At 37.3% G+C, this 15686-nt stretch overlaps 1 protein-coding gene across 1 annotated transcript in view; it reads left to right on the plus strand.

The window, feature by feature from the left end:
* The window catches only part of THSD7B (thrombospondin type 1 domain containing 7B), a 6482604-nt gene that overhangs the window by 2785051 nt on the left and 3681867 nt on the right, over positions 1-15686 (plus strand). The window contains exon 5 of the mRNA XM_044074964.1: positions 14695-15496. Within this exon, the coding sequence (XP_043930899.1) occupies positions 14695-15496 (802 nt within the window). The remainder of the gene's footprint in view (positions 1-14694; positions 15497-15686) is intronic.

Consider the following 15686-nt stretch of genomic DNA (forward strand, 5'->3'; position numbering starts at 1 on the left):
GAAATTAAATACCATCATGGAAGTATCAAATACAGAAAGCTATAAAGCAACTAAGACAAGAACTGTCACTGTTAGAAGAGTATAGAAGAGGGAACAGATCAACGAAAATACTTAGAAAGATAGACGTGATAAAAACAATGTGCAGTATTAGAACAGATCAGGATCTATCTTGCACTATTGCAAATAAACTAAACGTCTCAGCACAGGTGAACTTAGAAGATACACAGATAAATGTAAAGGAAAAGTACAAAATAAGCAATTTAGTGACGACCCAAAAAAAGTTTTATAGAGAATTGGGAAACAAGGTAAAATGAATTTAAAGGCCACCAATAAAAGAAGAAATAGATACATTTTGGAGAAGTATCTATCCTGTGGAATATAACAAAGATGCTACATGGACAGAAGAAGTAAAGGAAAATTTAAGTTTAAAGGTACAGATATGAAATGTGATGAAGTAAAAGCCAGAGAGATTGAAACAAAGTTAAGAAAAGCCTTAAATTGGAAAAGCCCAGGCCCAAATGCAGTACCTAACTTCTGATTAAAATGATTAACATCTTTGCATGAAGATTTAGCCATGAGTAGAAACTATTTATATGCGCACCCCGAACAGACACCAACCTGGCTAACAACAGGAAAAACAATGCTCCTACTTAAGAGTGAACCTGCAAGCTACCCCAAAAAATTATAGACTGATAACTTGCCTTCCAACAACATATAAACTATACACTGGAATTGATGCTGACAAGAGTCTATAGTCATTTAAAAGAAAACTCAATTATGGTAATAGAATAAAGGGGCAATAAAATGTGTACAAATGTGAATAAAACTTAGTAAGGAGTACTTTAGAAGGCTTAAATTAATCCTGAAAACAGCATTGGCCTCTAGGAAAAAAATCCAAGCTATGAACCAATTCACTCTTCCTGTCATAACTTACAGTTTTGGAGTGACTGACTGGCCCAAAAATGTGGGCCAAAAAGTTTTTCCTAAACAAAAATGTTGCTATGTACTTTAACCTTGAACCAGCTTTTCTCTGCTCTCTGTATGATTACTAAATACCATGGTTATTCATGCTAATTTTTAGGCAATGCATTTGATATAGAATATTTTTAAAAACACCAACTGCTTGTTATTCGCTGCCTCATGTAGAATGTTTAGAGTCTTAGTCACTTATCTGTACAATATATATGTTGCTATTTAGAAGCTTGTTTGCCACTGTTATTAGTTAGCTACTAGAAGCTTGTATGTGAGACTAGACCTGATGCAGCTAAAACACATGTATGTTTTACTACCAAAAATTAAACACTACTAAAAGATCCCACGTAAAGTTTTGAAACTTATTGTCACCCTACATTATAACGTCACAATGGACGGAGACATTCACCCAAACCCAGGCCCAACTACCTCTGGTCATGCATCCTCTTACTCTAATAATCCTAACAAATCACTAACAATGGATAGACCCCCTAACTCCCTTTTGATCTCCCATCTAAATATTAGAAGCATTAATAATAAAGTTCATAACTTACACACCTTATTGGAATACCACTCTCCTGATATACTGTATCTTACCGAAACTTGGCTTAAGCCATCAATCCCAGATAATGAAGTTTTACCATTTGGCTATAGCATACTCAGACATGACTGTGCTACTAGGAAAGGAGGTGGGGTAGCTGTACTCTTTAAATCCATACTTAATGTTACCCTTGACCCCATTCAACCACCTGAGGTCACATTCAACCACCTGAGGTCAATAAATCAGAAATTCTCTCTGCCAGACTTCAGATTAATAAAAACAAATATATAAACGTTGCCTGCTTGTATATCCCCCTAGGGAACAATACCAATTCCCTAGAAGACATCCTTCACTGGTCAGCCAGTAACTACCCTCAGGAAACCATTGTTATAGGAGATTTTGATATAGACTGGAACGCCTGCTCCTCTGAATCTCCTATTACCCATGTAAACCTACATGGCTTTACACAGGTCAAATCTACTATGACCAGGATAAGCAAACCTCAGGATAAAGAGAGTATACTAGACTGGATATTGATCAATAGTCATCCCCAAATGTATACATCAGGGACCCTCCCTGACGACCTTAGTGATCACTGCCTTACCTTCATTGTTAGACACAATGCAAATTATCCCCACCAGCCCACCTATAGAATTGCTAGAAACAACAAGAGCTTCAATCCAACTACGTTTCAAAATGGGATTAAATCATGTAACTCATCTGCTCTAAAACAACTAACTCTGGATGATTTTGTTGCCTTCTTTAAAAATAAATTCCTCACCATCCTTAATTCTCATGCTCCTGCTCGACACATTGGGAACAAATCAAAAGGTGCACTTTGGCTCTCAAAAGACACCAAATCAAAAATCCTACTCAAAAATAAGGCATGGGCCATATGGCGTACCACTAAAACCCCACAAGACCAATTAAAGTACAGGCAATTAAGAAATGAGACAAAAAGATCCATTTTGTTAGATAAAACTTTTACTGCCTACATCAGCAGAAATGTCAAAATACTCCTCAAAAATTCTGGGCATGAATAAACTACTGCGGCCAGGATAAACTCCCACACCAACTCCCTCTGCCTGCACTGACAAACTACCAGAGGATGTCGGTAACACCTTCAACAGTTTCTTTACTGGAACTGTCCATTCCCTAGCCGAACAACTCCCCCAACATTCCTCTAACTCATTTGATTCCAATCCCACTACCCAGCATTCCTTCAGCTTCCAGCCAGTCACCACATCTGTTATTTGTACACTATTCAAAACATTAAACCCCACGACACTAGCTGCTGATCTTCTCCCTGCTGAATATCTGCAGAAAGCAGCAGATGCTATTGCATATCCCATCTCCATTCTAATCAACTGCACCATATCAGAAGCCACAGTCCCATCCATTTGGAAAATATCTCATGTTATACCCCTTCATAAAGGTGGTAGTTCTACTTAACTGTTTAACTTCAGACCGATAGCCATCCTATCGCCCATAGCTAAAATTATAGAAAAGTGCATCCATAAACAGTTACTTCACTATCTAATCCAAAACAAGATATTGGCCAACTCGCAGTATGGCTTTAGGCCACACCACAGCACCACCTCATCCCTTCTCTTCTTCTGCAATGCTATTAACCATAACAGAAACAGTAATAAATTATCCTCAGCCCTTTTCTTGGACCTCTCAAAGGCTTTTGACATGGTTAACCACCAACTTCTCATCCGTGCCCTGAAAACAATTTCCTTAGACATCCACTCTCTCCACTGGTTCCAATCATATTTGAATGACAGACAGCAAGCTGTTCTTTGGCAGAATAAACTATCCAAGCTCCTACCCAACACCTTGGGTGTCCCCCAAGTGTCCATTCTAAGCCTCCTTCTTTTCATCCATTTTCATCAATGATCTGTGCTCTGTCATCCCTAAAGCAATTTGCATTCAGTATGCAGATGACTCTGCCTTGATCTGCTCCGCCTCCTCCCTGACAGAACTTCAAGCATTAACTCAGGATATCTTTAACAGAACTGAAACTTGGCTTTCTAATCGTCGACTGATTCTAAACCCCAACAAAACAAAACTACTACATTTTCCCCCAGCCAGAAGTCCAAAGAATTATCCTTCTCCATTATTTTTAACAGTAAGACCGTAATCTCCCCAGATGTCTCTACAAAGCTCCTAGGTGTTACCATAGATAACAATCTTAAATTTGATATGCACATAAGTAAAACTATTAAAACCATTAACAAAAAACTCAGTTCCCTATATAGGATTAAACCATTTCTTACCACAACTGCCAGAACTGCCATTGCCCACTCTCTCCTACTCTCCACCCTTTTCTGTGCCTCTCCTCTACTTACCAACCTAAACAAAACTGATCTTAACAAACTCTCCAGCTGCTACAATCACATTGCCAGATTTGCTACTGGCTTACCCTATAGAACTCACCATTGTATAAACCTAAATAATTTAGGCTGGCTAGAACTACCCAGGATAATTCAGTACAACCAACTTATAGTAACCCATAAAGTACTTTAGGCACATTATCTACCCCTACTGCAACCCCAGACCTCTCCGCTCATCCAACAGACTTGTAGTGCAAACTGTCAAAGCCAACAATTCAGCCGGAGATTCTCTGTTTGCCAACTTTGTGGGTAAAACTTGGAACTCCCTACCTGCTAACATTACTCTAGAGGCATCCCCTACCTCTATTCAAGGAAAGTCTTAAGCAGTATTTCAGGTCTCACTGGCTTTGTCCTTGCTCCAAGCATGACTAATAATTTTGTTATATTTGTGTTCTAATTATTTCACTACCTGCACTATATTGTATTGTAAGTTACCAGTCAATCTCTCAGGTTGGGTGATTGTTTAATATACTTGTTTATTATAGAGTCTGTTAATGTTCTTAAGTTGTACTATGTATGTTTTCTTTTGTATCTTCCTCTGGAGCTTTTCTCCCCGGGTCTCCACTGAAAATGGACAGGTATCCAGTCAGACCAACCCGGTCAACAAATGTAAAATAAATAAAATAAAATAAATAAATGTGTTGGATAGATTAGACAGAAAAACTAGAAGGATGCTTCATGCTCACGAAATAATTTATAAAAATGAGTGCATACTAAGATGATATATTTCCCATTCCAAAGGAGGGATGGGCCTCCTTGAAACTGATTACATGTACAGATCTGCAGTCACGGGACTCCACACATATCAGCTGACCTCACAACCCCTAAATCTAGTGAAAGTTTTGAAACATGAGGAGAATAAATCTAAGATGACTTCCCTACTTAGGCTAGCAGAAGCATATCAGCATCAAGCAGGAATGGGAATCAAACCACAAGTGGATAAAAACCAGGCAACAACTGAATGTGCCAAAAAAATAAAGAAAGAATATAAGGTGAAGGACCAGATGAGAAGGCAAGAAATGTGGAATATGCATAAATATAGTTGCAAGTATAGAACACTTCTGGAAGAACCTCATGTTGATCAGGAACGAATGCAGAAATTTTTAAGGAGAGGTGAATTCAAACCAATAGATGAAAGGTCAATATTAGCTGCATAAGATAGTAAGATACGTATTCATTGGTTTACAAAGTCCATTGAACATGTAGGAGAAACAGACAAATGTAGGTTTTGTAAAACAGAATTGGAAACAGTTGCACACCTCATTGCTGACTGTGATGTACTAATTGCAGAAGGACTGTATACTGAAATGCATAGTAATGTGGCGAGACTGTTGCACGTGGAATTGTGCAAACATTATGGTATTGAAGTGGCTGAAAATCACTGGAAACATGAGCCACATGGGATCATCCATTGCCAACAGTTCAAAGATAGATGCTAGAAAACAAGATATAGTGGTCCAAGAAAAGAAGACAAAAGTAGCATTGATGACTGAAATCGCCACACCCAGTGACTACAGTGTCCTTCATCCAGAGAGATGCAAAGTCATAAAATATCAGGATTTGCAAGCAGAAATGAAAACAATGTGGAAGAAAGATACCCAGATAGTTCCAATAGTAGTTGGAGCAACGGATCTTATAAAAAAGAATCTACAATCATATTTAGGTATGCTACCAATACATGTAACTCCATTCAAATTGCAGGAGTCATTTCTGGGCACATTGCGGGTGCTGCAAAGAGCACTTTTGGCTGACATCAAAGAGTGAAACAATACTAATTTCATGAACTTTAATCGTACTTTGACTTAGGAATGGGGTCCATTCCCATCATGGTATTAGAAACCCAAAAGATTTGGAGAAATTGAAAAGGGAGTCTTGTCAGGGGTATAATGAGAATCATAGAAGCCATGAGACATAACATCATGAGGTATTACCTCACAGTGACTGAAATCTGAGTGGAAAAACTTAGAAATAGATCTAAATAAAGATCATTTTTTTTCCTTTGGAAGAAAAGCTCTTTGAACTGAGGTGTCTAGTTAACATGCCAGGAACACAATCTTGTGTGAGGGAGTCAATATAGACTTTTGAATGCTCTCTTAGAATCCCGGCTTGTGCAAGAGATGTCCTACCCAAGAAAGTGAGAGATTCCTGACATTTTGAAAAAGACTGCGCAAAGATAAGCAAGTTGTTTAAATATGGAAAATGTGGATAACCTGTAGCTTGCAATGAGCTATAACTGGAGCTAGCCACTTTGTGAACACTCTTGATGCTGGGTAGTCCAAAAGGGAAGGTAAAGAACTAATAATGTGATGCAGACATACAAAATCTTAACAAATGCCTGACGTCTGGATGAAAAGTGATGTGACGATAAGAATCTTAAGTCTTGTGTTACCAGGAAACTTGAAAGAGGAAGAAAAGGCAACAAGTTGTGAAGTGACATGATTTTGAATTTGTGCACTGTCACAAGCAGTTTTCAGAACTGGTCTCCAAGCAATGGGACTAGGAACATCCTTGAATAAAATCCCTTCCCCGCTTGGCAAGGAGGAACTAGTTCTGTCACTCCTTGGGACATCTGCATGTTTAGGGACAGCTGGCCGACCATCAGGAATATTTCAGGCAATAAGACACATATCCTGTAAAGTAGAAGGGACAGGAGGAATGTGTGTGTGTTCGGGAAAATCTGTAACATCTCATAGTATTTTTTGAGTGACCAAGAAACTTCAGTGTTTTGTTACTAAAAATACTAGGTTATTCTAGTAATAGTCTCGGAGAAAGAGAACCCCCCCCCCCCCCCCACAGGGAGAATAATAAAGAGAGTACTGATCTGAGTCGGAGTCAGAAATCAGAGGACAGAATCCTGGATCTTTCCTTGCATCTTCCTGTTTAGATTCAGAATCTTGAATCTCATCAGAGAAGGAAGCATCCTCCTCCTTTTACCAGGAACTACTCTACAAAAAGGATCAATAGCCTGAATCAAACACTGTGGCAACCCTGCAGCATTAAAATAAACACAATTCCTTCACACAAAATAGTTTAGCAGATAGATTACACTACTTTTAAACTGACAGAAACAAAGAGTGCTCTGTTTAAAAGTACATTACATCTGAAGGCAATCTGTTAAAACACAACACTCATAGCTTTAAAATAACTTTCCGAAAGATGACAGTAATAAAAAAATCAGTAAAAAATAAGAAAATGGAAGTTTTTTCCCCAAAGGAAAGGTATCTGCCCAGCTAAGGAAAGATAACAGTCACTCCTCAAAATGGCCTGAGTGACATGAATCCTGATGTGCAGAATGAGCAAAGTCTACGTAAACCTAGTACTTTTATTGCCATGAATCATCCTGTATTAAATGTGTATGAAAAGCTATGTACTGAAGCCCTATATAATACATTTTACAATGCAACATTTGATGGGGGGGGGGGCTAGCAGACATAAAAAAGTGTTTTGTAATTTAAATCATGAAGAGAGAGCCGCACTTAAGTCACTGCAAGATAATAAGTCTGTATGTATACGCCCTGCAGTTAAGGGAGGACCAATTCTAGTGATGGGGATGAAAGGTTCTATAAGAATAGTATGGAAGACATGATTTGTAAAGATAAATCATATAAGAAATATCAGAAATAGATATAGTAGGTATACAAAACAGAGTTAGAAATACACTGCAAGACTGTCTAGCATTGAGAGTTTTAGATTATGAGCTATATCAGTATCTTGTCATGGACAAAGCATCGGTTCCGGTCATGCAAGGTATGCTGAAAGTACATAAGGATCCTTTGAATCCAGCGATAAGACCCATCGTCTCAAGCAAGGGATGGTGTACTAAACCCATATCTATATATCTGGAAAAGGTCATGAGACCTCTTTTTGACCAAAACCAGTATATCTTAAAAGATTCTAAGAACTTCTTAGTAGATCTATTTGAATTTTGTACCACTAATGGAAGCTTTATAGGCTACATTATGGTAAGTCTTGACGTTCAATCACTATTTACAGTGATTCCCAATCAGCAGGGCATATCTATATGTTAAGGCAGTTTTTGGACAACCATTGGGAAGGGAACATGGCACAGAAAGAGTTGGTAACACTCCTAATCGAGCTTGTCCTTGAAAATAATGCCTTCATTTTTTATAACCATATATATCTTCAATTATATGGCGTAGCTATGGGCACACCCTGTGCCAATAGCTATGCCAACAGTGTTATGTCCATATGGGAAGATGAACATGTATTAAAAGGTAGATTCAACTGGAACACTATGTTCTATAGGAGATTTGTGAATGATCTTTTCTTTATATGGGAAGGCACTGAAGATGAATTAGCCGAATGCTTTAGCTTTTTGAATAACACGTCTAGTTTTCTAAAATTCACTATGAAGAGTTCTACCATGCTGTTAGACTTTCTTGACATCAAAATCAGTGTCACTGAGGAAGGTAAACTCACCGCTGGTGTACAATTAAAGACTGCTATAGAAATGCATATCTCCATAGAACAAGCATGCACCCACAACATGTGTTTGATAACATTGTAAGGGGGCAAGGGATGAGGTTATCTAGGTTGTGTGTGGATTCTGAAGATTTTGAAACTGAAATGTCTAGTCTACAAGACAAGTTCGTACAGAAAGGATATCAACAGAGGAAAGTGAAGAACATAATAGAAAAAGTTAAAGATGATAAAGGTGAACTAGGGAAACCTTATTTCTCTGAGAGAGAGGTAGGAGGGTTGACTAAGAGAAAGGGTAATAAAAACCATAGGATGTCTTTGAAATATGCTAACAATGTACGAATAGCCACTGATATATTCAAGATATATTGGTCTATTTTAACAGCAGACCCAAAAATTTAAGCAGTTGTAGGTACTAGGCCTAATTTTGTGTATAGGAATATGACTAACATTAAAAGGCAGTTATGCTACCCCAGATTTAACAACATGAACCAAGACAGAGAGGCCAAGACATGTGGTAAATGTAATTTTTGCCAATTTATTGATATGTCAAAACAATATCAGCATCCAGATTTAAACAGAACCTTTTAATTCAAAGCAAATAGGACATGTAACACAGAGCACATAGTGTATCTGGCTTCTGTGAAATCTGTCAAGCCTTCTATGTAGGCAAAACTGATAGAAAATTTAAGCATAGAATTAGTGAGCACCTGTATGACATTCACAAGCAGGTCATGACGAATGCGTTAGCCAAGCATGTGAAGAACACCACAGAACAACATAACTTTAAGTTTTTTTGATTGAAAACACTAAGATAGACAATAGACAAGGTGATGTGAGAAATAGAACAGAAACCAATAAAATCAAATGGATAGTTAGGCTTAGGGCTGACTCTGGGAAGGGTCTGAATGATAAGGTTCCCATTAAGCCTATATTAAAGAGAAGACACTTAAAACACTAACGCATATTCAGTACACTTCCGGGACTGTTATGTTTTATACATGTAAAAAAAAGGGGTGTGTGTGAGATGCACTCCTTTTTATATGTATTATAGGTTTTTAGAATTTTAACATATATACATTTTCTATGTACATTGTATATATTTTATGTGGATATATGTATATTATTCTGTGTTATATATTTTTAGAATACTGAAGTGTTTTAAGTACATTAGATGTATTTTTAACAGAATACATGGGATTCAACATGCTGTTTTTGATCATGCATTATATGCCTTTAAGAAGAGAATGCATGAAGCAGGTGCTTTCAATTAATGACGGATGGTAATAGTATGTAAGTGGAAGCTCCATTTCAAATATGTATACGTCTGAGGAAAAGTGGGACACACTGCGAAAGCGCTTATGTTTTATTTTCTGTTCTTTGTCGAATAAATAGTATCTCTGTTGAAGCCATTGGTTGGACTTGCAACCCACTTCTTTGTTGTTGATACATTTAGATGAGTTGTTACTTTTTGATATCATTTCTTTTGATGTGTATCAATTCTTAAAAGTTAATTCTCTGATTATACCTAAGATATTTGATATATTGAAAATATTCCCGAACTACTGACAAAAACCCAAATAGCTTTTTCCACTACTGAGAACTGGATGCACCAAAATCATCTCTCTCTAAACTCTAATAAATCCAAAATTCTTCTCTTCGCTCCCTCCAGGGCTTGCACATTTGATAAAACAGCATTCAAAATCATAAGCCAAACAAAGTCAACCATAGAGGTGGTCCCATCTGCAAAACTCCTTGGCATCACTATAGACGAGCACCTCAAATTTGATAGCCACATACAACAAAACATAAAGAAAACCCACCAAAAGCTAGGTATGCTCTATAAGAACAACTGCTTTCTCTCCAACTCCGCTAGACATTCCTTAGCAACTACCTATCTTCTACCATCTCTACTATATGGAGCCCCTCTCCTTACTAACCTGTCTTCTTCCATCTCCACTAAACTCGAAATCTGCTATAATAAAATCTCTAAATTTGCTACCAAATCTAAAACCTCTTCTCACCATTGTCTTTCCCTACAAACTCTGAACTGGCTAGAACTCCTAACTACCTAGACTACCTCCAACTAACCACTGCTCACAAATTAATATTCTACCCTGAAAAATGCCCAGCCCTAGCAAACATCCTTCCGCCATACACCCCAAACAGATCTCTTAGATCTGAACACCAAAATTTAATCACCATCCACAAACCCAATCGCCCTGCTGGCCAGCTCCTTCTCTCCTACTCTCTTGGCAGGAAATGGAACTCTCTCCCTTCTTCTCTTAGAACAACATCTAACACTGAAGCCTTCAAAATCCAACTTTTCTCCTACTTATCCTCTAAACATAAGTGCACCTGCTTACATCCTACATAAATCTACATAAATTCCCCTTGAACCCTCTACATCCTTTCTCTTTACTCTACCCTAATACTATCTTCTTTTCTTCTCTTTTTCTCTCTCGATCACTGCTTGATCAAACTATATTCTACTCTCAGTTTGTGTACTTTCTCTCTCTCTACTCCTCATATGTAAATATTGTAAATAGCATGTAACCTTACACCTTCTTTTCATACAGTCAAACCTGCTACTTGAAGGAAACTACTAAATCTATTGTATCTACCTTCCTGAATGATGTTTTTTGAAGTATACTGCATGTATTTGCTTTTTTACTAACTGTATTCAATGTAATGTTATTCCAAATGTATATATTTTATTACTATCTTTTACACTATGTAACTTAGATTGTATTTGCTTTGCTTTTGGAGCTTTTCTCCCCGGGCCTCCACTGAAAATGGGTACGTTCTGGCCCAGTGGACTTCCCCGGTAATCAAACTGGAAATAAATAAATAAATAAATAAATTGAAGATTCATTCCAGCATGAAGAACCCACTTTTCTAACCAATTGTTTCTGCAAAAGGATCAATTACTGAACTGATTGTAAAATTTATTGCCAGTAAACAAAAGGATTTATTTTATTGACAGTTATCATGTCCTTAAGTACTCCTGGGACTTTATAGATAAATTAAGACATAATTTTAGATGAAAACAGTTTATTGGCTAGATTGGATATTAGAAATTTGTTTACTGTTATACCACATGAATGTGGACTTGCATGGTTTAACAAAGTATTAACACAGTTTGAATTGGTGACAGTGGAGGAAGTAAAATCGATTTGTGATTTATGTAATATCAAAAAATAATTTTATTTTTTCAAAGGCGAATATTTAAAACAACTGCAAAGGTAGCTATGGTGGTGGCATGCGCCTCCCACATTTGCTAATGCAGTCCTGCTCCGATGAAAAGAAGAAATCGTAATTAAAATAGACCTGTTCAAAAAATCTCAGGTGTATTTTCATTACCTGCGCAACATTTTTGTAGTGTGGGTAGGTAACATTGAGTAATTCATGGATTTTGTTAAGGAATTTGAAACTACCACCGCATTTTTAAAATTTACATATAATTTCAGTTAACAGGAAATTCACTATTTGGATGTAAAAGTTAGTAACGGTGTACAAAATAACTTTGAAACTTCTATGCACTTGAAGCCTGTGTTTTGTAATTCCTTCTTTCTTTACAAAAGTAGTCACCCTTTACATCGAAAGAAGGGGATATTAAAAAACTATTTCATAAGAATTTCTAGGCTAACATGGAAAGATGAATGGTGCAGGGACGAATTTAGTAAGTTAAAAGTAATGTTCACAGAATGTGGCTATCCAGAAGTTATTGATAATTTTTACAATCAAGTACTTCAAGAAATAAGTGAGAGGTATACACCAATTATACATAAAGGTATATATGGTATTAATCAAAATAGAACAGGAAGTAATTTTAATATGTCTCTTTCTATTGATAGCAGGGGTACGAATAACATATTACATTATTCAACATTAAAACGAATTTACACAAAAATTGGATGGAATATATTTAAAAGTGATGATGCTCTAAAGGTGGACTTTTCAAATCCCCCAATTTGTGTATACAAGAACAGAAACAATATTAAACAGATTTTAGAGAGACCTGTTGTCATCAACAGCAATGGGTCTTTCATGGCTGTGAAACATGAACATTGTAGACAGTGTTCCTACTTTGATATAGATGAGAGTGGATAATTGTTAGGGTGCAAAAGTGGATGAATAAGAGTAGGTTTAATTGTAAAACTGACAAGGTTGTCTCTTTGGCATGGTACATTTCTTGCCCAGCATTCTACATAGAGAAAACAGAGAACACCTTAAACAGAAGAATATACCAACACAGTTATAGTATAAAGAAACAAGATTGCAAAAGTGCTTTGCTAGGCATGCCACAGTATGTAAGAATTCCATTAAGTTCAAGTTTCGCCTTTTGGAGAAAATAGAAAGTTCTTGTTATGGGGAGATTGGCAAAATCATTTATTATACAGGGAAATGAATTGGAGAGAATGCAGACTACCTCATTGCAAAGATGTTAAATTATGTGGCAGGACTATGTTGGATTTTAACGCAAACTCGGCTATTTTGGAGATGGTAGAAAGTTCTTGTTATGTGGAGAGACTGCCAAAATAATTTATTATACAGGGAAAAGATTTGGCAGTTACACACATATCCTTCCAGTACATCGGGTCTCAATGAATCAGGTTCATTTACTAGTGAATTAAAACATTGAGCTTCAAGAATATGAATTTTTATTAAGAAGCATGATGTTTGTGAATAATTGCCATTTATTTTATTTTACAAGACACTTTTATTAATACACATAGTCATTTGAGAGTTTTTAGAATGGTAGTTTGAATGTCTTTTTAAATGTAACATATTACTTTAAAATGAAATAATTGATGTAAGGGAGTGTGTCGTGAAGGTTTTAAAATGTGATGTTTGAGAGGAATTTCAACAGTTCTGAAAAGGTCCTAAAATATTTAAGGATGAAAGGACTTAAATTTATTGTATAAAGCATCCATAATAAAGTTATTTATTCCCCGGTGCAGGTGTGGACTGGTCAATTGTTTTTTTGCTAAAACTATAATGTTCACTACATCAGTTTGTGTGGCAGATTCAAGCAGTCTAACCATAAGTATTTTATGAACTTAATCAAGCAGTACTGTCAACCATTTTTTGCTATTTACTTCTGTCTTCTTAATATTATAATTATGCCTCCTGCACTTTCCTTGTGAGGGTTATGCCCTTACAGCCTGCAAATTTAAATATGCTAACTCCATGATCATACAACAATGGGGAAAAGGGCAAATGTTGTATCACATTTTACCTTGATCTTGTTACATTTCTCGTGTGACCTGTTACACTCTACTTTGTGACTCTCACATCAGTCTATAAGTAGAGCAATCAGGCTGCCAACTGTATACCATGTGTGCACACATGCATGCACACACACACGACATTGGAACTATCAGCAGCTCCCATATATGAATCCTTTCTTCTCCATACAGCTGAACACTAGCTGCCACCAGTGCCTCTCTTTGTTCACTGATTCTCTACTGGACCCACCCCTGAGCATATCATGACCCATGCCTGAAGTCAGTGAAGAAATTGAGAAAGTTGGAGCAATGTGGTACTGCTGCATCAATGTGCACTCTAACCCCTCCCACCCATAGTAGCCTTCCATGTTCTATAACTGTGTATGCAGAGTTCCATCCATACACATACTTCCAACCAAATGATATATAGCATGCAGCATTGAGTTCATTTACCTCTTACTGCTGCTATTGCAATACGCCTAGGCTGTCACCCAGGATGGCAAGCCAGTGTCAGCCACTCATTCTTATCCCCCCACCCCACCCAGTCAGGTTCCTCTGTCACCAGTGCTGCTAGTCAAATGCAGGTCATCTGAGGTACAGTAAACACTTTATCCCTCTGTGCCATGTGGCCCTACTCATTGATTGGGCATTTTGACTAAACTACATATTGTGAAGCTGTGAAGCAAAAGTCTTATCAAATGAGCCAAAATGTTGAAGCAACTTGCTGAACCAACAAGATTATGAGTAATTTACATGTATTACTCATGTTTGCATCATTTATTGTTTTGTTAACAGGTTGAGTGAACTTTTCCAAAATGGTGTCATGAGAAGCATCAAATAGAATCCACTACGGTACAGAGACTTGAGTGGCTCCATCAGGTTATAAGCAGAAATGTCATCAGTGAGTCATAAGGTGTTTCCTGCAGCTACCTTTACATAGAAGATTTAGAGAGATCACGGTAGACTTTAGGTTACCTGAATGGCTGTACTATGTCAACTTCAAAAACTGAATAAATATTTTTTCCGAATGTTAAATGTTTGAAAGTACTTTGGGGCTAAAGAAGTAACAGGCTCCTTCAAATAACATTTGTTTTCATTTTGTTTGTCACTTTAGGTCCATGGAGGCTTTGCAAAGGAGAAGAATGTGGCTCAGGTGGGGTGCAAAGCAGAACTGTATGGTGCATACATACCGAGGGCTGGACAGCACACCATTCTAATTGTAACCCAGAAGACAGGCCCCTGGAGAACAGAGACTGTTTTAAAGTATGTGACTGGCACCATAAACTCTTTGAGTGGCAAACCTCAGAGTGGGAAAACTGTGTGCTTGCTCCTTCTGCATTTAATAATGGCAAGCCAAGAACTTTTGAATGTGTGACTGCACAACATGGACTACAGCACAGAAAGGTTCACTGTGTACAAACTTTAAACAAGACAGTTGTTGCTGATGAAATTTGTGAATTCTTTACAGCAAGACCTGTCACAGAACAAGCATGCTTGATCCCATGTCCCCACGACTGTGTTGTTTCAGAGTTTTCAGAATGGTCCATCTGCAGTAAAAGTTGTAGTAAAGGATTACAATACAGAACTCGTGCTGTTGTAGCTCCTCCTCTATATGGTGGTTCGGACTGCCCAAACTTTAGTGAAACCAGGTTTTGCAATAGCCACATTTCCTGCCCTGTCATGGATGACACATACAAGTACAGCCTTAAAGTTGGACCTTGGAGTGAATGCAGATTACCTCATGACAAAGATGTTAAATTAAGTGGCAGGACTATGTTGGATTTTAGCACAAACTCTGCTGAAAGAAGCCTTTTCAAATACAACAGCCATCATTCAAAACCATGGAATGTAGACATTGGATACCAGACAAGGAAAATTAGATGCGTTAGAAATGATGGAAAAAACACTTTGCTAAGGTAAGGCACTTACCTCCTCTCCTCTGATCATGTGAAATCATTGCCTAAAGACTAAAATTCTGTTGCTGATTATCATAAAAAAGGAGTATGCTTGCAAGAATATTTTATACAAAAATATCTGTTTTAAGCAATATATATTATACCATTCTAAAGCGACAAGTTAATGGCACTGAGGTATAGCATGTAAAAG

Source organism: Protopterus annectens, chromosome 6.part0, assembly GCF_019279795.1.
Source record: "Protopterus annectens isolate FY-2018-M chromosome 6.part0, PAN1.0, whole genome shotgun sequence".
Lineage (NCBI taxonomy): Eukaryota > Metazoa > Chordata > Ceratodontiformes > Protopteridae > Protopterus > Protopterus annectens.